Source organism: Gavia stellata, chromosome 14 (genome assembly GCF_030936135.1).
Source record: "Gavia stellata isolate bGavSte3 chromosome 14, bGavSte3.hap2, whole genome shotgun sequence".
In the NCBI taxonomy this organism is placed as follows: domain Eukaryota; kingdom Metazoa; phylum Chordata; class Aves; order Gaviiformes; family Gaviidae; genus Gavia; species Gavia stellata.
In genome coordinates this window covers 15,147,591-15,172,479 of record NC_082607.1, presented here as the reverse complement: position 1 = coordinate 15,172,479, position 24,889 = coordinate 15,147,591, and the positions used below count along the sequence as shown (strand labels likewise).

Here is a 24,889-nt window from a genome sequence, read left to right as displayed (position 1 = left end):
GAGGAACGGCGTCCTCCCGGCGGCGGCGTCGAAGCCGGTTGGGCCGGGGAGGGCTAAAGCCTGGCAGTGGGCCTGCACCGGCAGCTGGGGCGGGGGTCGCGCCCCGGGGAGGGCCTAAAGCCGGTCTGCCCGGCCCTGCCGCCTCTCTGGGGGATGGCGGCGGCCGCCCGGCTCTGCCTCTGCTTCGCCCTGCTGGGGCTTCCGCGGGAGGCCTTCGCCTCGCAGGCGGCGGTGGGGCCCGGAGGTGCGGCGGGGCCTCGGGTGGGGCTCGTTCTCGCGGGAGGGGAGGGGAGGGCCGGCCGGGAGCGCCGGGCGGGGCCGCCCCGTCCCCGCAGCCGCCCCGGGTTTGTGGGGAAGGGCCCGGGCGGGCCCTGGCCGCGGCCCCCGGAGCTTCGCGCTTGGTGTCGCGCAGCCTTTTGAGGCAGCTCCCTCTGCGCTTGAGAGGCTGCGGGCTCCGAGCGCCTGCAGCAGCCCGTCCCCTCCGTGAGCCACAGCATAGCTTCCTCCTTAAGGCGGCGTCCTTAAAATACGTGTGTAATCAGTTATCTTAAATGTTTTCTTTTTATCTGTTTGGAGCAGGGATATATAGCAAAACAGCGTTTGGGTTTTACGTGCGGCTTGACACCCCTCTCAAAGCTTGCAAGCTGTAGAATTCAGTAGTAGGTAGAACTATGAAATACCCCTTTATGTCACACCACCTGTCTGTAGCCAACCGAAGGCGAAGGCGGCTGAAGAAAATGCCATGGGAAGAAGTGAAATAGGAAGGGAGGTGGAAACCAATATAGTTCTGTCTAGGCCAAATAAGAATTCCTACATGTTGAAGGAATTAATCCCAATATTTACATTTCCTTACAAAGATATTAGATGTTCTTGCTGATTTTATTTATTTATTTTTCTGAAGTATACTTCAGGGTTAAAAACTGATAAAGGAATCTGCATAAAGTAGCCTCTACTTACTGGAGCTCAAGTTAATACATTCCTAATTCTGTTTCTTCATAGATGGCATGAATGTCCTCTTTATAGTTGTGGATGATCTGCGTCCTGTTTTGGGCTGTTATGGAGATAAGCTTGTGAAATCTCCAAACATTGATCAACTTGCTTCTCAAAGTATTGTATTCAGCAATGCATATGCACAGGTGAGGTAAATAACTTAATAAAAAAAAGTTTTCTCTATGCAAAATAATTACTGGTTTTATCATAGTAGGTGTTAGGCAGACCATTGGAAAAAGCAAGTATTTATTAACCTTAAGTATTTCCAGTAGAAAATAAATGGTTGGGCTGAGCTGTACTGTATGAACCTATCTTTACTAAGGTGAGAAAAATGAAAACAGGGCATTTGAATGATTATATTTGTGTAGCCCTTGAAGGAGTGTAATGTCACTCAAACATTTTCACTGTTAGCACTGTTAGCTGCTTAAAAATGCTGGTTTACTAAATTAGAAGTCTTTTTTTCCTACTGTTTATAAAAGACTATTTTTTACATTTTAATTTTTTTCTTTTGAGGAAATTTATTCTATAGACTTCTATGAAGGGGCAGCTTGTGTGGTAAGCATCGCTCTTAAATGCAGGACTCAAAAGCTTACAAACTGCTCTTTATTTGAATACTTTTGTTCTGGTTTTGGCTGGGATAGAGTTAACTTTCTTCATAGCAGCTAGTAGGGCGCTGTGGTTTGGATTTGTGCTGGAAACAATGTTGGTAAAGCAGGGATGTTTTAGTTATTGCTGAGCAGTGCTCACACAGAGTCCAGGCCTTTTCTGCTCCTCACCCCACCCCACCAGCGAGTAGGCTGGGGGTGCACAAGAAGTTGGAGGGGACACAGCCGGGACAGCTGACCCCAACTGACCAAAGGGATATTCCATACCATATGACGTCATGCTCAGCATATAAAGCTGGGGGAAGAAGAAGGAAAGGGGGGACACTCGGAGTGATGGCGTTTGTCTTCCCAAGCAACTGTTACGCGTGATGGAGCCTTGCTTTCCTGGAGATAGCTGAACACCTGCCTGCTGATGGGAAGCAGTGGATGAATTCCTTGTTTTGCTTTGCTTGTGTGCACGGCTTTTGCTTTACCTATTAAACTGTTTTTATCTCAACCCACGAGTTTTCTCACTTTTACTCTTCTGATTCTCTCCCCCATCCCGCTGTGGGGGAGTGAGCGAGCGGCTGCGTGGTGCTTAGTTGCCGGCTGGGACTAAACCATGACAACTTTGCATAGGATGCCTACATTACCAAGTTTCTCTCTGTTGAGAAATTGGAAGTTTGAGTCTAATTTTGACCAGGGATTAGCACTTTAGAACAATAACTCTTAGCTCTTGCCAGTCTGAAACAGAATTGGTGAGGCCTTTGGACTGTAACCTGGGACCTTCTGTATGTTTATCCTTTTCATTATTCTTAAGGCAGTGCAGATCAACTAGGCTTTGGGCTTCTGTCAGCACAGTCTTTAATGCAACCTGACTTTTTCTTTGTGCTACTGGTTGCATAGCCAAAGTTTTTAGTGCTCAGGAATTGGTTATTTGAGGAAAAAGTATAGATGGGTAAATGTATATCTTGCTAAAATCTTGCAGTTGGGTGCTGTTCATTCTAGCTTGAAGTGATACAAACCACTTTCACTGCAGTTCCTGAGCCTTCGGATGTTTTGCCCAGCTACACCTAAGTCAGTTCGTATGTGTGTTTTGCTTTTTTTTTTCCGAATTGATTCTCTTTTTGCCTGTCTCTCTCTTCAGCAAGCCGTGTGTGCTCCCAGTAGAGTGTCATTTCTTACTGGACGCAGACCTGATACTACCCGACTGTATGACTTCTACTCCTACTGGAGAGTACATGCAGGAAACTATTCCACGATGCCCCAGTATTTCAAGGAGAATGGCTACGTGACGCTATCTGTGGGGAAGGTTTTTCATCCTGGTATGGTTTGAATTGTCATCTGCTTAATATACACATGCTTAATGTGTATCTTCTCACAGACTTTACATATAAGTATCAGCTGCATCATTCTTGTCTATATTGACAACCTAAATCATAATCATGAGCCAGATTGTACAATGATTGTAGGTTGTCTTTAAATCTTAATTTCAAATCTTAAGGCATTAGAGATTATATTAGATGATTCTTATCTAATGAATATTTGCACATCTTGTCTAGGGTTTGTGGGAATAAATGTCTAACATTCTAAAAATATGTCTGGAAGTTAGCTATGAAGATGAAATTACTGAACAGCTTCATTGTCTTAGTTCTGCATATGCACGTTTCATGTTTCATAACAGGCTGTCTGTCTCGATCAGGAGATACAGAATGTATGACTAATACTACCAGATAAATAGGAAATTACTTCACTAGTTAAAAAGCAATAACACTACCGAGTTGAAAAATAATGTAGTACTGACCCTCTTTTTGGTAGTTCTTTACCCCAGAACTAAACTTGTGTGTATATATGAACTTTCAATTGATAGTAAAGCTAATTAAGGATGTACACAAATACTGTTATTAATTCTGGTTTTTTGGTGCTTTTTTGTTGCTGTTCCCTGAAGTAAGGGTCTTCAAGAGGCTTAAGTCTCTCTCATCAGTAAAAGGTGTATTTCAGGGAAAAATGTTTGTCTTAAACTTTTTGACTTTTATTTCTTGGTTTTCTTTTTCTCAATTGTCAAAGATAATTTGGAAAGTTTCTTCATTTAGCTTATTTAAAAAAAAAGACTGAAAACAAGTTAAACTTGTGTTTGAGCTTTTCCTGGTTCAGTGAACTATTAAAGCATTTCTAATGTCTTTACCCTTTTCAGGGGTTTCATCCAATTACAGTGATGACTATCCATACAGCTGGTCTATTCCACCCTTTCATCCTTCAACTGAAAAGTATGAAAATGATAAGGTAAGGGTGATTTGTGGGACCCTAAAAAAGAAGGGTTTTCAGGATATAATCAAATTCTTTGTGTCAAGCACAGGCTATAGTCTGTGGTTTTTGAGACTGCAACCTTGTGCAGGGAAACAACTAGCCAGTTTGATACTCTGTTTCTTTGTCTTCCAAAAGAAGACCTATCTCTTCAGTTGCTTGTCGTGTTAATTCATGTGCCTATCCTGCAGATATTTTAAGTATTTCTAAATTAGTATTTGGAAACTTAAGTTACTGAGATGTAAAAGTGCTTGCAAGGAAGAGTGATCTTAATTTGTGTCTAGGTCATGAATTCCTTTATCTGAAAAGTGCCGTTGTCAACTTCCACACTAACCTTGCTCTGCTTAGTAAGTGACAAAACATTGTCAATAGGCTTGGTGAACTTAAATCAATTCAATGGAGAGCTCGGGGCTGAGCCGGGTGGAGGTCATAGTTAAAATCTTTAATCTGAAACTTTATAATCTGATTCAGTTTTCTAGAATGTTCATTACTCTTAAGTGTGGCCCAAAAGAATCTATTTTATGTTTATGCAAATGTTGTGATAGCGTCATGTGCTGGAGTCTATACACTGCAAAGCTAGAAGCTCCAGCCATGAGGCTACAGACAGCCTTGGCGATGCTTTTTTCTTGCATTTACTGCTGAAAAAGACTGGTTTTAACAATAACAGTATTTGCATCCATGACATACTTTTCTCTATGTTCACTTAGCAACTCTCCCAAACACCCTGCTGAGGCCACCTTTTCCTGGCAACTGTTTAGTCTAATTTATCTTTCTTCACAGATTATACATCAGCCACTGCTGGCATTTGCTCAGATACTAAGTCAATAGCTTCCAGGCAACTTTGTATGAGCTCTTGGGATCAGAAGGATTAAAAATGCATGTATATAGTGTAACCAAATTCTGCCTTCTTGCCAATAGGTCAGAGATTCTATTCATCATAGAAGCTGTGTGTTTTCCCATATGACTCTGTTTAATCTTCTGCCCAGCTTTAGAGAGGATTGTGCTTTTCCATAGACATGGAAGTTGCATTCTTCAGCTCCTGAAGCTGTCTGCTCAGTCATCAATGTACTCAGCACTTTTAGCGTTCATAGAAATTGTGAAATTCCTTTACGTATCCAATCTGCAGTCTTTTGGTAGAAGGATTGAGAAACAAATTGGTTTGAAAGTTACAGAGCAGAGGATTTCTCTTTGCTTATACAGAAGTTAAGTTACTTAACTAATTCTTGGGGGTTTTTTTTTTGAAGACTTGCAGGGGAAAAGATGGAAAACTTTATGCTAACTTGGTGTGCCCAGTGGATGTGACAGAAATGCCCGGTGGTACTCTGCCTGACATTCAGAGCACTGAAGAGGCCATGCACTTACTGAATGTTATGAAAACCAAGAAGCAAAAATTCTTCCTGGCTGTCGGTTACCACAAACCACATATCCCGCTGAGGTACCCACAGGTGAGGAAATGAGCCTGTGGGGAAAGGAACTTAGACAAGCATTGCTTTTGCTTTTCAAAGCTGTTTCCACAAATGCTTTATTTCTATTGTTTCTGGAAAGCAAGCTGAAAACCGGCCTTGATTTGGTGTAACGTTAGCGGTCGCCTGTGTTGCATTTCAGAATGTTTAATGAGAATGAGTTGTGACCACTCAGCCAAAAGCAAGGCTTTTACCACCATAACAGTGACTGCTGTTGCATGGAGATAGTGTTCAGCTTGATGGAGTATGACATAATGAGGCCTTACAAGATCTTGTACTCCATTCCCTGTCTGAGTTGGTGGCAAAACTCCTACTCATTTCAGAGGAAGTGATGTTGGACCTTTTATTTCAGTGTGGCTTTGAATACAAGAGGCTGGTTTTAGGTACTTATTTTTCAGGAATTGGTTGGGGCTAACTAGCATAATATTGCTACCTTTTACATTCTGGAGGAAGGGGAGTGAAGCCTTGTAAACTGTAAGAATATTAAAGGGTCATGGAAGGGTTGCTGCTTTACAACACAAAGTTTACTTTAGAGGTGAGGGCAGTCTTTATGTATGTTTGTATTTTAAAGGAATTTCTCAGGTTGTACCCGTTGGAAAACATGACATTAGCCCCAGATCCCTGGGTGCCTGAGAAACTACCTTCTGTGGCATACAACCCCTGGATGGATATCAGACAGAGGGATGATGTGGAAGCATTAAATGTTAGTTTCCCTTATGGACCACTTCCAGATGACTTCCAGGTAAGCTGTCAATACAGTGCACTGAAGTCAAACTGCCTTAACTTGTTCAAATGCAAGGGACCAGTCGGCTGCTCTTAGATGTTCACAGGTATTCAGCAGCTGACAGTTTGCAAATAGTATGAATTCCCTGCCTTGCAAAGTCACCTCTAGCTTTGTGGGCAAGCCTTCACTGTAACTGCAGTCAGGCTAGTGGGGACAGGGAGGAAGAGATCAGCCATCAGCTGGTGATACTAGTATGTGTTCCTGGTTTATATATAAGGAAATGTATATAGCAGCTAATGATGTTGTGTTTGTTTTCATTATCTGAATATGTTTATCTGTTTCAAGCCGTCACTCAGTGTATCTTCTGCAAGGTTTTCCTTGACTTTGCAGTGCTTATGCCAAAATAAGGTGCACTGGCTGAACACTGAGAGAAGCAGAACTGATTGGTTTGCAACATCTTGCTTGGAAGAACTTCTGGGATATAGATAGAATTTTCGAACTGCCCCCTCCCTGTTTACCTTTTCTGGGACATTAATCAGGCTACAGACACTTAAAAAATAAAGCTTTGCAAGTAAAATCCTTTAGTTCTTTTACTTACACAGCCACCCACTGGTTCTCCAGTGTGTCTATGTCTGGGGGAAAAGCTAACTTCTTTTTAGTCTCCTTTGTTTTCTTAACTTGCAGCGGCAGATTCGTCAGAGCTATTACGCAGCAGTTTCTTACCTGGATATGCAAGTTGGCCTGCTTTTGAATGCTTTGGATGATGAAGGACTCTCAAATAGCACAATAGTAGTTTTTACTGCTGATCATGGTAAGCATTTAAATCTTTCTCCAGCTCACTGTTAATTGTGCAACTCAGTGCTGATATATTAATCCAAGTGTGTGTTTATATAATGTACAGCAGAGCTACCATACCTTGTATATCGGGCTAGACTGTCTTTAATTAAATGGTCTGTCACAGGCTTCTGTGGCTGCACAGTTCTATCCGCCTGCAGGCACCTCTCTTTAATCAGGTTGAGGGTTTGCTAGTGAGTGATGAGACTTGTCTGCCAGGACGCTGGGCTGAGCGTGCTGTATTCCCACCTCCTACCTAAGGAGTGACTGTTGCTGGGTACAGTGCTGTGGAAGGATAGTGACCACTCTTTCCCCCTTATGATTTGTAGAGAGCCATCTGGTACAGTGGGTGACAGGCTTTCTCATTAACTGCTGAAGTGTGTTTTCTTGCACTTGTCATTGCTGCTTGCAGGGTATCTAAACTGATAGCAATATGGCTCCCCCCTCATAATTGAGGTCTTGCACGCTCTGGATTCTGGTGGTAAAAAAATGAATTTGAATCATGGGATAAATACCTCAAGCATTTAATGTTTGTTTCAATACTATTCATTAAAATAACCCCCCCACGATCCCTTTAATTGGGGGATGGCTTAGCTGACTTAAAACAGTTAGGATATGGCTTAACTAAATCAATTTAAAGTCACGTATTTAGTTAATTTGGGTTGACTTCTGCAAGTGTGTGTGTATAAACAAGCCCTTATGAGTTGTAGAGCAATGGGATTAATACTTCTGGTACTAAAATGACTCTAGATGTTCCTTCTGACTTGCCATTTTGACTTGGACTTTCCATTGTAAACTGAATTCCTCTTTTCCAGTGGTTGACTGTAAACAGTTTGTTTCCAGTACCATGGCTAGCAAAGTGATCAAAAAAAATCATGTGTTAGCATAGCTGTCACAGAGCTCCTTTGTCTTCCTCCAAAGTGAAGTTGGCAATAAATCTGCCTGGAAGGAAGTCATGTTGGCATCTCTTCCAAGAGGAAGAGGAGAGCTAAAGTGTTTTCATCTCAATTGCTTCCTCAGGGGCAACATCCTGATCTGGCAGTCTGGCATAGATACCAGCCTTGGCTCCAAGGGATGTTCAGTTACAATGTTAACAGGAGTATTGGAGAGCTGGCAGCTGCCCAAAACTTAAATAAGTGCTTTGTGGAATTGATCTGGAGACTCTTGCAGGCACTGTGACACACCCCAATTCCTCTTTTCTGCTGTTTTAATGCTGATTTCCTAATTCTAATCTAGAGTAAGGGAAATAAGGAAAGGTGTAATTATTTCCTTACAAAGAGTATCAAGTTGCAAGATTCAGGTGGCTGTTGAAATAGCTTTCACATTAGAGTAAAATCGTGTTACATTTAAATACAGATTGTTATTTGCCTTTTAATATAACCTTGATAACAGACTAGTGGCCTTGACACCCAGAGTCAATTTACAGTGAAAAAGAAATGACTACTAAATTACAATCCAGTATCTGCTCTGAATTGTATTCTTTGTCATCTAGGATGGTCCCTGGGAGAACATGGTGAATGGGCAAAATACAGCAATTTTGATGTTGCTACCCGTGTGCCGCTGATGTTTTATGTACCAGGAATGACAACTTCCTCTGCTAGTCGAGGAGAGAGGGTCTTTCCCTACCTTGATCCTTTTAGCCATATTTTAGGCTTGGTGCCTCAAGGTAAATTTCCAGCATTTATTGTTTGTTTGCAGTGGATATAGGTAAAGAAGTGGTGATGTAATAATACTTTGCCTACAGTCAGCTTAAGTCAGTGTCATTGACTGTGCTTCTTGTACTGATGAGGAGCAAGATGGTGAAGGGAATCCTTGGACACAAACTTTTGCTTTGGTTAGATCTGCTTTAGTGAAAACAGCTAGATGTCTGTGTTAACACAGCAGGCGATTTATTTTTGTGTGGTGTAGATGCCTAAAAGGATATTTGACCTACCTGTTGTAGTTGCGGCTGCTGTCTTTCCGACAGTGATTAGTAAATACTCTTTGTGTAGCATCTGTACTTAAAATGGTGGCATCGTTTTGATGGAGGCACTGTTGTGTTAAACTATTGACACTGGAATTTGCTTTGTTTTTCTGAAGAGTTCTTTTTCAAGTAATGAATGTCATTGTCTTGAAGGCCGCATGTTTGAGAAACATAAGCGCAAAACTTTCTTGTTAAAAATACATCATAAAGGCATAGACTAGCATCTTCAGAGCTAACTGCCACACCTTAATTACCTTGATCTTGTTACCCCACAAATCCAGTACAAAGCACTTTGAATAAAACACCAACTTAATTATCCAAGTAAGTTTCTAAAATGTTCTACCAGTGTCTGTCAAACCATCATGTTCCATAACTTGTATTTTGATGTTTCTTCTAGGGCAAAGCAAAAAAGTGGTTGAGCTTGTGTCTCTGTTTTCAACGCTTGCGGAACTTGCTGGTCTGCAAGTTCCTCCTGTGTGCCCAGAGACTTCATTTCATGTTGCACTGTGCACTGAGGGGGCAAGCATTGTCCGGTATTTTAATGCCTCTGAAGAGGAGGTGGGGGAAGAGAAGGATGGGTGTGATGACACTTACAGGTGTTTTAATGAAGAACCTGTTGCTTTCAGCCAATATCCCCGCCCTGCAGACACTCCTCAGTGGAACTCTGACAAGCCGAAGCTGAAAGACATCAGAATCATGGGCTATTCCATGCGTACAGTTGACTACAGGTATACCATATGGGTTCAGTTTAATCCAAACAACTTCAGTGCTAACTTTGACGATGTCCATGCAGGAGAGTTGTACATGGTGGAGACTGATCCAAACCAGGATTATAACATCTATAACAATACCTTACATGGTTGGTTTTTCAAAAAAATTCTTGGCTTCCTGAAGCACTAGCGTTCAGAAACTTCTTTGTGTGTGTTCTTGCAACTGAACTAACACTTCCTTTTTGTTGTACGGAAAACACTTGGATTGAATTAAAATCCTGTTTGTATTGAAACACTAGCTATTGCCTTTGTCTTGTTACAGCCCTTATTACACTGAAGTAGTCAGAGTGAACTTCTGCAGCTCTGTTTTCAAGCACAAGCTCACAACACTTCTGAAAAGGCCACACAGGATATGCAGACCCTTACTGTGAAACATCTCTGTGGTTTTTGGTTCTGTAGTGACTGAAGAATTAAAATTCATTATCTGTGCTGAAACTGGTGGTGTGAAGGGTAGAAAAAGAGAAACTTCTGTGTTTGAAAGGCTGTGCAGAGGGTGTGTCAGTAAACAGGTCCTGTCCACTTTACCTAGGAGACTTGAGGCTGGAGTGGCCAAGGAGACGTTTAGTGGTGAAGGACTGAGGTGTCTGCTTTCATCAGCCTTACCTCTGACTAGAGCTAAAAGAGAAACTTCATGTGTTTCATTCAAAATTTAATTATTTTAAATAAAAGCTTTAGTTTGGAGAGTCATACTTCTTGTCATACGGGAAGGGATCTGAATTTTTAATTAATGTGTATGAAATGAGTGCTTTCATCACTGATACATCAAGACTGAGGGGTTAAGGTAACACCAGTGTCCTCTTCTGTGGTTTTTTCATGAGGATTGGTCCAATGAGGCCCCACAGGCGAAAAGAGATGGAAACCTTTTGGCTGTTGTAGCTTGCTGGTTGCTGTAGTTGCTGAACTGCTCAGCGTCCTTGAGGATTGTCACGTCCAGTGACAGAAACCTCAGTGTTTGCATTCTTAAGTGCTAAGTGGGGCTTGGCAGTCTTGGTTTTGGACTAGGATAGCTAAAAGCCTCCCATTGAGTTTGAAGTTTTTAGTGTGGCATTTAGCAACACAAGATGTGGAGCATTAGTTGTCCGAAGCTAAGCTGGTAAGTAAATTTCCATATGGCCATATACATGAAGGTAAATACGTTTGGGAGCTTGTATCTGAGAAAAATGTTTTTGGGTATTTTATATTCTCACAGCCACGAGGTATGCTGTGCTCTAGTGCGATGGCAGTAATTTGTGTTGTGTTCTATCAGCCTGCTGGATTTCTGCAATTCCATCTTTGTAATTGAGGCTCCCAGAATTTGTACCTTAACAGATAAGAGCTTGTTCAGGCAGTGCTAACTCCTGCTACCTTCCTCAATGAACTGCTCCAATTTCTACAGCAAGAAAAAGCCAGCCATTACTTGTCTTTCTCAGATAAATTGACTTTAATATCCTAGAGAAGCCACAGACATAACTTTATTTCATTAAAATCCATGTGACAGTCTTATTCCTAATTAATGTAGAGATACCCACCATGAATCTGATTCCCTGTTAGAAGACAACGGTTATTTAGTGCCTTAAACTCAATTAGAAGAATATATTTCTTATGAACTTGTCATTTGTTTTACTCAGCCCAAGATGCTGTGTGTTCTGTAGCATTATTATTCCTGATGAAAACATATTTTTTTCCCGTCACTTACACATGTATACTTAGATCCTCAGCTGGTGTGAAATACCGCAGTTGCATGTAGCAGATTCAATGTAGCTATACCGATTTCACACTGGTTGAAGGTGTGTTTTATTGAGAATGGTGCCAGGCAGAGATTTGGAGTCTGCAGCTAGAGCTAATTATATCTCTGACACACTTTCCTTCAAAGGAAAATCAAATATTGGGAAGGTTATTTTGGGGGGATGTATTAAAGCGTTAAGGATATAATCTAAATCTCTGGTGTGCTAGGTCAGTAATACAATGTACATTTAAAATTGATCTGGCAAATAGGCATTATCTTAGACTTAGCTACCTCAGCTTTGCGTTTTGTTCTCCTGCTAAAACACCTGTAAAAAAAGAAAAAAAAAACCCCATCTATCCTTTTTTGGGGACTTAAGGTTTTATCATGTAGATAAATTATTTAGAATTTATTTGCATGAAAACATTCTTGTACATACTGTGCCCTAAGCCTCCCATCACTTCAGGCAATTTAATTTTTCAAGTGGAGATAAAAGTCCTGGTGCTAGGTGATGAGTATTTTTTTCCTCAAGTCATTCTCTTTATATTGGAAGGGAAAAGCTGCCCTTGACCTTTCTTAATCAAAATCCAGTAATCTTTTGGGGAGACATGAAGCAGAATTGTCTCTGACAGCCAGTGAATCAAGACTGGTATCCACGTGCTCAGGGCAAGGACATTCTTGAATAATCGCAGAAGTCGCTGAGCAGGACTGCCGTCTACCTAGTGAGCAGTTTTCCTTCTGCCTACTGCTGAGTTGAGGCGTAACTTTTTTGAGGATGAGTGAGGCATAGCAGTAAAAAAGCTTTGCTCTTGCAAATGCTGCGTGGGTTAGTTATGTGGTGGAATTGGTTGAGCGAAATGCAAAACCAGCAGAGACAAAGGGAGAAGACATGTTTCTTCAAACAAACCAAAATGCTGCTTCTGCTGGAGATCCTGAGCTGTGGGCTTTGCTAGGCTGAGCAGCCTCCACTGAAGAACAAAAGAGCTTAACAGGAGCAATAAAAGTAAAGTGCTCTTGTGAACAGTGCTCTCTCTAGAGGGAAGAGGATGCAAGCCAAGCATCAGGAAATAAATGAGATGCCACTGCTGACCCTATTTCTCAGGATGGCACCAGAACAGCTGGAAGAACAGCATGATGCTGTATCAGCAGGAATTGTTACCTGTGGTACATGTATGGAGAGATTCCACTGGGGATCCCAGAGCAGCCGTCGTAAGCACTTGGCACAAAGCGGAGTCAATAAACAGGCCTCTGTTAATCACTCCTGTTCATTAGTTTATTAAGCAATGGAATTAAAATTTTGGTCCCTAAACAGCTGTACATCAGTCAATCATAAGTCATGACATTGTTTCTAGTGTATAGATGTACAACATCCTAAAATCAAAGTTTTTAAAGCAAAAAATACGCTAGGTACAAAGAAGTAATAGGAATCTTTAAAAAATGGAGACAGCTGTGTACTTGGGTGTGCTTTGTAACACTCTACTTGAATGTTTACAGCATGCTGTTTGCAAAGGATTTGGGTCTAATTTCAGGCATGCTGTGCACACTGGAGTGCATGGAAATGCTGTAGCTACATACTGTGCTGTGCAACAGATTGGAATCCCCCCTTTGGCCTGTGATCTGTGTTTGCTGGGGGAAAAGGGGTACGTTTTGAATTAATAGCTGTCTGTGTGAGTTGCAAATGTTCTTGTGCAGCGAGACAGGCAAAGGCAGCTGAGTGTCCTGGCTATTGGTCAGATGTTACCTAATTAATCACTGTTGCATGTTAATTATGTATTAGTGACTTGCTGCTGTGTTGTTGGTTAAGTGGAGTCCCCTGCTGGAATGAGTGTTCCGCAGCATGAAGGACGGGATATAGAAGCATTATGTCTATCAAGGATGTTTCTTAATTCCTGGTGTTAATGTGTATTTTCTCTGATAGGCAGCAATGTCACCATTGGCAAAATGGCCATAACGTCATGGTCAACACCCAGCTTTTGCAGGGCACTATGCTCAGCTTACGTTCCAGACCTTTAGGATAGAGAGTCTCGGACTATATTTGGGAAGTGCCTGGTGGTTGCAGCTGAGATCCTTCCTTGAATGTGGAATTCTTTTTTTTTTTTTCCCCTCTAGTGGTTACTTAGCATTCAAATGTGAAATGCTACATAAAGAATGAAATTACCCTCTTGGTAACTAGGTGTTGCAGCACTTTACAGTTTTCTAGGCTATAGACCTTCTTGCTCTTCACATCAGAAACTCCCAGCCAAGTTAAGATGACTCTGTGTCAAAACTTTTTATGCCTCTATGTTTGACTTCCTAGCTAATGAAAATTATCTTCAGATCTGCATGGGTGGATCTTGACTCCAATATTCTTCTCTGCCTACATGCACAGATCTCCTTTTAAAGTCTGTGGGAGTTCTGCTTATGAAAGAAGATAGACTGCCAATGTCAAGATCCACCATATGAAGCAGCAAAAAGAGCCTTTTGCCCTTTATCTTTATCGCTTGGCTCAATGCTGAGTAGTGGAAGAACATTTTTATCCAGCAGCGTGTGAAGGCCCCAACTGTAATGGAGCTTTGAGTAAGCAAGAGGAAATGGCAAAAGTTTGATATTTCTGTAGGTGCAGTTGGACATGGAGTGGGGATAATAGACTGAAGCAGCAGAGAGGAAAGGAGCAGTAAGATGTAATGAACAGTGAAATCGGATATAAAGTCATGATCTGAAAGATTAGGATCCAGCAAGAAGATAGAAAGAACAGAAATCTAAAGAGAGCAAGACTGGAAAGGGAAATATTTTGTATCTCTGGTTTTAGGCACTGCAGACATCTAGGGGTACTCAGATCTTCCTGTTTCTGCTCTCATCTGTTTCTGTGTTTTAGGTCTAAAATCTGTAAGCTTTGTACATGCTGTGATTGACTGCACAAGTTCTTTGAATTTATCTCTGAAGCACTTTTGCAAATCTACGTCTGGACAGTGAGTCTACTCAATTGGGCATCATCCACGTATTCAAAACCCTTGCTCTTTTTGGTCCCGATGCCATAGTAGAATCAGTCTTTAATTTCTAGTATGTTATACACTTGTGCTGAAGATTCCCAGTTTACTCCTTACTGTGTAACTGAAAAGCAGTTACCTGTAGGTTACGTATTCATAATTGTTTGAATGTGCTCCATGGCCAGCCTGCACTAAATGTTCAGCAGATCTCTGGGCTGGATTCCTCTTAGGCAGCCTGCTGAAGCTGCTTGGTGAAGTGGGTACAAATGAAGTCAGGGTCTGGTCATGCTTCAGGGCTGTGTTGGGCTGCAAGTCTTATGAACAAAGTCTTGCTTATGCATCTTTTGTAGAGAATATAAGAGCTGGCTGAGTATCATCTGACTGCAGACTTTTTGTCAGGAAAATGTTTATTTGATTAAATGAAACTGCCTTATGTAGAGATACTGCTTTGGTGACAGTCTTATTGGAAAGTTTTGCTTTGATAAGATCAGGGACCTTCACTTCAATTTTATTTCAATTTTTATTATATTGCATAATTTTGACGTAATATAAAAGGGTATTATAACAAATGAGAATGCAGTTACTTTGTGAAAATAATAAAGTCAAACCAAAAAATTTTGACCTCTTAGAAGGAAAGTGTTCACCTTTCTCAAAACTAAATGGCTCATTTCACAAGTGTCACGTCAAGTTTTTAAACCAGAATTTTTTGTAATTTTTGTCTTGCGGGAAAACTTCAAAATGTTGGCAAAAAGGGAGCGATGGAAAAATCCTAATTCATGCAGCTTCTCATGGTATGACAAATGCCAATTCTAACCTGGCTTCACAAATAATTTTCACATCAGCACAGTGTTGAAGGCAGGAGTTGGGTTTAGGCCATTTCTGTTTGCAGTGCTCTAGAAAGAGAGCGGTATCTGTGCCCCAACACTCAGACTAAAGGAGAGAGTGGCAGTCAGGGAAGATTACTGCTGTTGTACAGATAGGGCACTCCAGCCTAGAGAGCTGAAATTTCTGCTCAAGGTCGGACAAGAATTGTGAGCAGACATGGATCTAAAAGGACATTGATTCCTTATCCGGTGCTTTTAACCCAAGGCTGTTTCTGCTTTTCCAAAGCTTTCTGAATGTGGTCTACAGATGACACGAAGTAGTCTGAGTTGAGGAGACGCTGCCCTAAAGAAGAGGTGCCCAACTGGAAAAGGCTAGTGGTAATTCTTCTCTGAAAAATGGAGCAGCAGCTTTTTCTTCCATTTCCCCTCTTACCCCCCCACTGTCAAGCTTTGTTGTACTGCCTCGCAGGCTCACCCCGATCCTGCTGTTGGAAGGACACTCCTCCCTCTCCTTCCTGGAAAGCCAGGCTACACAGCCCCTGCAGAGCCAAAGAAATGCTTCCCCTGGCTGGAGAGCTGCAGTGAATTTTAAGCAGGGCTTTCTCTCCCAACAAATTGCCTAATAAAAGGGCAAGTATTAATCACATGTCTGGAAAAAGTTTGTTTTGATCTCTGTGGCTGCTATTCCAGCTTTAAAGAGAGCCTTTTCTGAAATGCTTTCCTGGTAATAGAATTAGGATATAATTCCTAGAAGACAAATCTTGGCAGGTATGAAGTGTATAATATCTATCCTTGATTGAACCTACAGCCTACCCTAATACTTCCCACGTTTTCCTGTTTTCAAAGTGAGTTTGATCTTGTGCTGAAGGAAATGATTCTCTTTACTTGAGCCCTCTCAAATATTTCACAGCAAGAAGGATGTGATCCATTACTTAGGGAGCCCTCATTACATGCAGCTGTGGGATACTCATCTTTTTCCTTTATCTGCTCTGCTGGAAAACTTGGATACCTTGTTTTACTAAACAAAATCAAGGTCAGGGAAGTTAAAAACAAATAGATTGGCTTATTGAACTTGATAGTATAATAATTTTCTGGTCACCAGCTTTAGCTTTTCTTTGCTGAAATAAGATTAGCACAGATTAAAGCTATTTATTTTGGAGGTATAGCATTCTGAACAGGGAAGCTGTGATGGGTTTGCTTTAAATGGGTCTTCATATTTTAAGAATTTGCAAACCCCCATTTCTTTTGAGGGTTATTTGTTTCTGTAACTGTTAGTCTTGCCTGCAGTTGCTCTTTTCCAAGATAATACTTGATGGAAACACCTCGAGTATCTTCTATATTTGTTCCATGTTGTTCTATTAAAGCAATGATGTTCTTTCTGATGTAAACCCTTGCAAATGAGATCAGAATTTTTCACTGCCTTTGTAAGTGATGGTTTGTCTAAGGGTTCTTTTAATATTCACTTTGTGAAAGAAATAAGTGCTAACTTTCATTTACCTTTATTAAATACAGATAGGCCCTGACCTAGTAAAGCACTAAGCCATGCACTTAAGTACATTCCTATTCAGTAAAACACTTAAGTGTGTTAGCTAGGTATGCGTTTAAAATGCTTTGCTGAACCAGTGCCAGAAGCGTGGCACATGCATCCCAGTGCTAGTGCTGCTGAAGGAAGCTGGGGGGCTGAAGAGACCCGCCTGAGTGGGTAACTGAGTATTATAAGATTTCTCTTCTGCTAGAAAAAATATCTTGGTGCTCTGTGTTTTAAGGTCAGTTGTTCACTTTTCAGGAATGTATTGGGTTTATGTGGCAAGGTTTTGGTAGCACAGGATGGAATTTCTATGCTTGTTAAGGCTCCTACATCTCTTGCTCCCTTCTCTCTCTCTCTCACACATGTTTATTAGTTTGAAACAGTAGCCAGGTCTGGATTTCTCAAAGTTTCTCCTATCCTTGATTGCAGATCAATAACATTTCACTTTCCTTGAGAGGTTTAAATGAGTCACAAGACATTAAAAACTAGGAAGTACAAACACATCATGTTCCTACATCAAATCTCACACACGAGCCTCATCCAAACCTTCCATCTGCTTTACAAATAGTGCTTGTCTCCACTTTGCATTGCCTCTTCTTCATGACCACAGCTGAAAGGAGGCAAAAGTCCTCCAGCTTTTCACTTCTTTGTTAGGATTTTGTAATAGTTCTTCAGATGTCATCTGCGTATGTGGGAGCGGCTCTGCCCTGTAATTCCAGAGCTCCTCGACTAGAGGTCAGTAACACATCAAAGAATATGAGATGGAAAATCCTAAGCTGTGGGATATTAGCTACCACTAGACATTTTATTTTGCATTTGAAATGAAAGCTTGTGATATGGTTAATCATCATCAGCTATAAGTCACTGAGATATGTGATCTGAGTAGTGGAATGCTTCTACTGTCTGTTTTTTTGTGTTAGAAGCATGTTGGAAGTAGTGCTTCCAAATTTTAAACAATAAGAAAAATTATCACCCTTTTAATGTCATTTGTTCTTACACAGTAAGTTGCACATTTCAATGTGATACGTAGTTTAGAAAAAATCTGATTTCTAGAAAATTTTACTGCTAAATCTTTATATAATCTCTTCAGTTGCTTTGGCATTTTCTTCACACAGTGCTAGCTAATGTGCTTGGAAGAAAAGATGAGTGTGTGAAGCAGAGGTGGTTAAAAGTAGATTACTTTACAAATAGGCTCAAAGTCCTATTTGTCATGTCCTTACAACTTCATAGAGTATAGAATAGATCAGTCACTTTTTAATAAATGGTAAGTTTAGGAATGCTTAAAGGTAAAATAGAGATTTTGTTTGTTTGTTTCAATTTACTTTAAAAATAACCCTTATTGTTCCTGTGATCATTCCATTTTTTTTTTTTTTCCTGCTAAACTGTTCCTGCTTGGTGATAGAGGAATTGGTCGTCTGGACAATTAAAAAACAATTTATGGAGCAGCTCTTTCTCTTCCAGATGCATTTCTTTAAAGGATGTCTTGAACTGTGCTGCTATTTTAGTAGCAAGTTGTTCAAAAACATACTCTGAATCATTCCTCCATAGAAGCAGGCACAAAGGATTCTGTTTGTATTCTTTGAGTGTGTCCTATCTTGAAAATACTCATTTCCTTTATCATGACTAATGCCATTACTGAGTGGTTTTGCTGAGACATTTAGCTCAGCTGTGTTCATGACTGTGATTAGTGCATTTGTCTCCAGCTAAAATGCTGATTCTTATTTGAATGCTGCACTCCTAAGAGCTCTAACTCTTTATGAAGGAGAAATAGCTGTTTCCCAGCATTCTTGTCTCAGCTAAGTTGATTTTTCTTTTTTCCCCCTTGCACAAAGAAACCTAGACCAAGGCATTTTGATAGTCTTAGCACAAGTCCTGTTTCCTTTCCTCACACCAGTTTTACACTTGCAAGCTACATTGTGGCTTATGCCAGAGTTAGGAGCGGAACCAGACCTAGTATTTCTGAAATGTAAAATATTAACAACAATTACAATGAATGGTATAATTCTAATGAATAATATCAAGATGAGAGATGCAAGTGTTTCTCAATGTAATGGCAACCAAGAGTGACAGGTCTGCCATCAGTCCAGACTCCCAAGGCTTCATCAAGCTCATTGCACTTCAAAAATCTCTTACTGAAATAAGAGAGTAAAGGTGGTTATGCCATTCTGGTTTTTTTTCAACCTCTTTAATAAAGTAAATCAAGTTCTCTGCTGGTGTGACTGCATGAAACACAGGTTTCTCACGACCTTGGCTTAAAACTGAGCCAAAGACTTAATTTCAGCTGGATTCTGCACTTCAGCTCTGTTTTTTTCATTTCTTTTTCCCCACCTCTTTAAATTCAGGAGACGCATAAGAAAGAATAAAACAAAGTCCCTGAGATGTGTTTTCTCAGTGCAGGTTGGTTACTATCTGTACAGACAAGTTCATAGGGAACCTGTTGTATAGGAGGAATATAAAGTCATGTTTGCCTTATGAAACTCTCAGTGTAATTTGAACTGAAAACTTAAAGATATAAAACCAGGTCAGCAGGCTCCTGTTGTGAGCTGCAAACACAGGAGACCTCTTGTGTTGGAGCAGCAAAATGCATTAGTCTGGAAGTGGCTGGTTTTAGGACATGATTATGCCTTGGAAATGTTATGGGCAGGACAACGGAGGTGAGTTTGAGGGTTGCTATTTAGTTTTGTAAGGATATTATTAACAATAGTTACATTTGGAACTGGGATCAGGCTGAAAAGTAGTGTCCTTTTCTTCAGTTCTCTTCTCCAGGCAGTCTTCAGGCTGCACAGCAGCTTAACTCATGGCCAGCTTGCACTTTCACGATTGGTAACCCTGGCCCATTTGGTGTGGAGGCCCATTTGGCCTCCCTCTTTAGCACCAGCAAGGCAAAAAGATCTTCACAGACAGCAGTCACTGATTGGAGGTTGAATGGTATAACTGCTTTTAGAAGCCCAGTGCAGTCATCTCTCAGGGTCTGGCATCTCTGTTTCTTGAGCTTGTGCATTGGCAGAGCACTCCCCTCCAGCCTGCCAGCTCCAGAAGTGAATGGTGACAGGCCGTCATCATCTGTTATCCCCTGTCATTCAATCAGTTTTAAAATGGAAACCCAAGCTTGTGGGGTAGAAACTCATTTCATGCATTTGATCATTGAATGAATAGGGGAAACGAAATGTAATGGGAACTCTGGTTTTTTTCAACCTCTTTCATAAAGTAAATCAAGTTCTCTGCTGGTGTGACTGCATGAAAGCCGCTGGCATTAGCAGATTTGCACTGTTTCACTCAGATGGCAAAGGTAGATTTTTCGTTTAAGTGGTGCTGTGTGCTTTGGGTTTTTTTACTAGAAAATGTTCAGTGTTTCAAGTCTCCCATTCTCAGTTGGGTCTAGAGACTCTAACTGGCTAAGGGCCCAGCGGTGCTAGACGCCGTGCAAACCATCGCAGGGCGGAGGTTTTGTGCTGCGGCTGAGCTGACTGCCAATAGCAGGGACGGTCCCACCTCCCCGCTGCTGTTCACAGCTGGCTGGCTCTGCCTCACCCTTCTGCTGGTGCATGGCTGATTCCCTGGGAGCTCGTTCAGCTTGGTAACCCAACAGAAAACATGGGTGTTTTTTTTTCTTCTGTTGATTTAGCTCATCAAGAAGTTAGAGGAGTGCCAGCGCAGGAAGGAGTGTGTGACCTAAGGCACAGCTCCTGCCTTGCAGAGCTTAGCACCTACATGAAGAAGACAGATGAAAGCAATCAATTACCATACCCTTTCCTAGCAATGGATCTGAACTTTTCAAGGGGCTTTGCAAGGAGCGTGGTGGTTGTATGGAGGCAGCAGTGCAATTAGGGGATGTGCATTAGTATGTTGTTGCAAGGGGTGAAGGTGGTAGTCTGGCCTGATTCCAGAAGGTGATGAGTACTGGATGGAAACTGGGTGAGGTGAAGTGAGCTCATATCATAAACAGCAGTTTAATGATTAATAAAACTGGGGGGATCTGATACTATCACTTTCCAAATTGGGCAATCTCAAGATCCTAAACCACTGACTTTTTTGTCAGATACAAAAGACCATTTAAACACTGCTACTTCAGCAGCATTCTGGTGACTTGGATAATGACTGAAAAAACATTAATAATATTCACATTGGGATGTTGCTTTATCCTGTGTTCTTCTGAAGGTTAATTTTTGTACGGTATAGTTTTTACCATTATGGATCTATAGTCTAATCAGAAAATGATAAAGTTGTACAATATTAACAGGCAACTAAAACAATGTTTGTTTTAGGGTGAATGGGTTGTGCCAGCTCCAGGTGAAATCTGTAGGCATATTGCAGTTGACTTTAAAGGGTTGGAATTTAGCCAATTTCTTCTCCTCTTCCCTGAAACTCTCCAATCTGTTGATACAGTCTACTGTCTTGGACTAACAAAAAAGGTCTTTTAGCTACATGGTGGTACACTTGCACAGAAAGCCCAGCTTTAGTCCTATTATTGCCTTATCTCCACAGAGTTATTTTTGTTATTGTTTATAGCTTGTGAAAATGGGCTTATTGCCAATGAGAAAACAAAGAGGGGAAACTATGTGACAATTTTCATACATCTGGTATCATGATAAATATTTTATATTATTAATAATAAATAGCAGTTTTATAGAAATGGTGTGCTTTTATGGGCAATGATAGGACAGCTGTCTAGTTTGTAATTTTATAATTTGTCCTACAGGCAATTTTGTGCTTATGGCATATTGACTTCAATAGGGAATTCTGCTTAAAACCTGATGGCGCAAGAGATAACTCTGTATTTCCATGAAGGCAGGTGTAGGCATTTGTGTTTCCACTGCCAGTCTCTAGGAACCTCTTTGGAGAGGCTTTGGCAGAAGAAATTGGTGGGCTTTCCAGGTGTGTCCTGCATGTGAAAGGTGAGCTTGCTAGGAACAGTTACACTGATCCATGGTGTGAGATAGTTGGAAAGTTACCTGTCCTCCCCTTAAGAACTGTTCTAATCTCTTCAGAATCCCTTGGGGCTTTGCTATTAGGAACAGGGTCACAACCTTAAATGTTACTGAAATTGCAGCCACACCTCAAAGCTTTATCCGAAAATGAAGCCCCATCATGCTGATACTGTACAAGTACAAAGACCTCTTTTTAGGTTTCCTGATGTGTGCTGGAAGACATGTCTAACCCTAACAGTAGTCCTTGTGTTTTAGTGGGACTTGTTGTGGGGTAGGGATTACTCCCTCTATCTGAAGGATATCCTCATTCATCTCAGTGATAGTCCTGGTCCCGAAGAACAGCAGTAACACTGAGAATAGTTGATTGTATTTGGCAGAGCTCTCCAGTTCTTTTGAGATGGGCTAAGCTGCTGTCTAGCAGGTGAATTGGAAAGCTTGAAAGCAGTAAGTATCTGGAACAGTTATTACCTTCCCCTAGCAAGAGCCTGACTGGCAAGTTGGCTTTAATACTTCTAACATTAATAGCAAGAACGCTGCAACTTACTGACTAATTCTCAGACACAAACCAGATACGAGGGATCCAGTATACAAAGTCTTAACCCCCAAGGCTATTGGCCCATTTTTTCACTCTTTCAAATGACCTCGCCTCTCATAAATCTGTTGCTCATTTAAAGCAAACTTTCTGCTTGCATCAGAAATTACTTCCAGCATTGGATATGAAGCATTCTGCAATATGTTATAAAATGAAGGCTGGATTCACTGCTTAAATAAAGCAAGCCAGTTTGCTTCAAACGGATCATTTATTGCTACCTTCATGCTGTATATTTATTGTGAGGATATTGTCACATTTCTTTCAGTTTTGAAAATGTACGTTGGATTTTCTCTTTCAGGTTGCCATCTGGTGTATTGCGAACAGTCTCAGAGAGTAAGAGGCCATCTGTTAATACTTTTTCAGGAAGCTTTTTATAGAGCAGTGAAGTGGCAAATCTCAAAAACACGTTGTAATGACTTACAAGATCTCGGGTATGTGTACAAGTAAAGGCTGATATTTTATTCCTATCAACAATACAGTTATCAAGCTAGGAAGGGAAGGAAGAGAAGAAAGAGAACTTGCACACAAATGCACATGCATTTTAATGGCTCTATTGCATACATTACTTTTTCTATTTTTACATAAAATGCACAGTGAGTTTCTGAAGCTCTGATTCAGTTTATGCTCACGTATTTTAGCAAGACTGATTGCCTCTTTGAGAAACTGTTTCCGTCTTTAACCATTAATAGAAATCAAGTGACCCAGGATTTTACCTAATAATACTAAAAATGTAGCTTGTGTTACTGTAGCGTGTGTTTTTACATATCTAGTGGCTGGTATACCTAAGATGCTGTTATGTCTACTGCAAGATGGCTGTCATGTAGGAAGGCCTCCAGTTCAGACCTTTTGCTTTTAGTGCCAACAACCTCAAGTTCAATATCTGGTGTATCCCTGTGGCGGAAGGTTAGTTCCACATTCAGCTCCACTAGTAGAGACATTATCAAATTTGAGTTGAAATACTCAGTCAGTCATTAATGGTAGCAGTATCGAACATGACTGACAGAAGTGTTGCCTGATGTATTGGGTTTGTGTGGCAATGTTTTGGTAGCGGGGGGGGGCTACAGGGGTGGCTTCTGTGAGAAGCTGCTAGAAACTTCCCCTATGTCCAATAGAGCCAATGCCAGCCGGATCCAAGGTGGACCTGCCACTGGCCAAGGCCGAGCCCATCAGTGACGGTGGTAGCGCCTCTGGGATAACATATTTCAGAAAGGGAGGAAAAATTGGGAAACGGCAGCCGGGGAAGAGAGGAGTGAGAATATGTGAGAGGAACAACCCTGCAGACCCCAAGGTCAGTGAAGAAGGAGGGGAGGAGATGCTCCAGGCACTGGAGCAGAGATTCCCCTGCAGCCCCTGGTGAAGACCATGGTGAGGCAGGCTGTGCCCCTGCAGCCATGGGGGTCCACGGTGGAGCAGATATCCACCTGCAGCCCATGGAGGACCCCATGCAGGAGCTGGTGGATGCCCGAAGGAGGCTGTGATCCTGTGGGAAGCCCATGCTGGAGCAGGCTCCTGGCAGGACCTGTGGAGAGAGGAGCCCACGCTGGAGCAGGTTTGCTGGCAGGACTTGTGACCCCATGGGGTACCCATGCTGGAGCAGTCTGTTCCTGAAGGACTGCACCCTGTGGAAAGGACCCACGCTGGAGCAGTTAATGAAGAACTGCAGCCCGTGGGAAGGACTCTGACTGGAGAAGTTTGTGGAGAACTGAATCCCGTGGGAGGGACCCCACGCTGGAGCAGGGGAAGAGACTGAGGAGGAAGGAGCGGCAGAAACAATGTGTGATGAACTGACCGCAACCCCCATTCCCCGTCCCCCTGCACTGCTCGGTGGGAGGAGGTAGAGAAAATCGGGAGTGAAGTTGAGCCCGGGAAGAAGGGAGGGGTGGGGGGAAGGTGTTTTTTTAAGATTTGGTTTTATTTCTCATTATCCTACTCTGATTTTGATTGGTAATAAATTAAACTAATTTCCCCAAGTTAAGTCTGTTTTGCCCATGATGGTAATTGGTGAGTGATCTCCCTATGTCCTTGTCTCGACTGATGAGCCTTTCCTCATATTTTCTCTCTCCTGTCCAGCTGAGGAAGGGGAGTGAGTGAGCAGCTGTGTGGTGATTAGTTGCTGGTTGGGACTAAACCACGACACCTGATCAACCACTGAAGTATTCTGATTGTTGTGGAACAAAAAAGGTTGGGAAGGAGCTAGATATGAGAATCACCAATTAAATGCATGCAGTGAAACTTGCTGCAGGAGTAGTTAGCATTAACACTGGCCTCTCTGTGTGTCTGACAGAGCATGCCTCTGTTTTTTCTGCCCATGGCTGTATTGTGCAATGAGAGGAAGCAAGTAAATCCTTGTAAGGTGCTGTGATACTGGTGACAGTTTTAAAAAAAAAAAATTGTGCTGATGATTGGTCCTATCATTTTATAGGAAGAGAAATTGAAGACCTGAGGAAGAGAAGAAGTGACCTTTGTGAAGTTACCCATGAGGTCTCTGGTACAACTAGGAGTAGGTACTGGGTTTCTTGAGGGCCTCTCTGTGGGCTATATATGTTGAACCATTTTTTTCCACTTGCATTGTCTTCCTCACGATTTTACGGTGTGGCAGAAGCATATAGAGCTACGTCATGTGCCTGTTTTGTGCAGTGCTGAGGTTCATCTCAACTCTCTTCTGGCCTCTCTGAGAGAGGATCTGAGAAAAAAACTTGCTTCTTTCAGGATCAGAC

General features: G+C 41.7%; 1 protein-coding gene across 1 annotated transcript; it reads left to right on the top strand.

Moving 5' to 3' along the window:
• The first annotated feature begins 217 nt into the window (after positions 1 to 217).
• Positions 218 to 9,794, top strand: IDS (iduronate 2-sulfatase). Its single transcript, XM_059824485.1, has 9 exons — positions 218 to 244; positions 1,000 to 1,136; positions 2,722 to 2,899; positions 3,769 to 3,857; positions 5,123 to 5,323; positions 5,913 to 6,083; positions 6,750 to 6,876; positions 8,392 to 8,565; positions 9,260 to 9,794. Exons 2-9 carry the CDS (start codon positions 1,005 to 1,007, stop codon positions 9,760 to 9,762), a joined length of 1,575 nt encoding a protein of 524 aa, XP_059680468.1. The 5' UTR covers positions 218 to 244; positions 1,000 to 1,004; the 3' UTR covers positions 9,763 to 9,794.
• The last annotated feature ends 15,095 nt before the right edge of the window (positions 9,795 to 24,889 follow it).

Excerpts from the sequence above, each read along its gene's own strand:
- IDS (XM_059824485.1), top strand. The coding sequence starts at position 1,005 with ATGAATGTCCTCTTTATAGTTGTGGATGATCTGCGTCCTGTTTTGGGC. Across the intron at positions 2,900-3,768 it reads GGGGAAGGTTTTTCATCCTG|GGGTTTCATCCAATTACAGT; the intron begins GTATGGTTTGAA and ends TACCCTTTTCAG. Across the intron at positions 6,084-6,749 it reads CACTTCCAGATGACTTCCAG|CGGCAGATTCGTCAGAGCTA; the intron begins GTAAGCTGTCAA and ends CTTAACTTGCAG.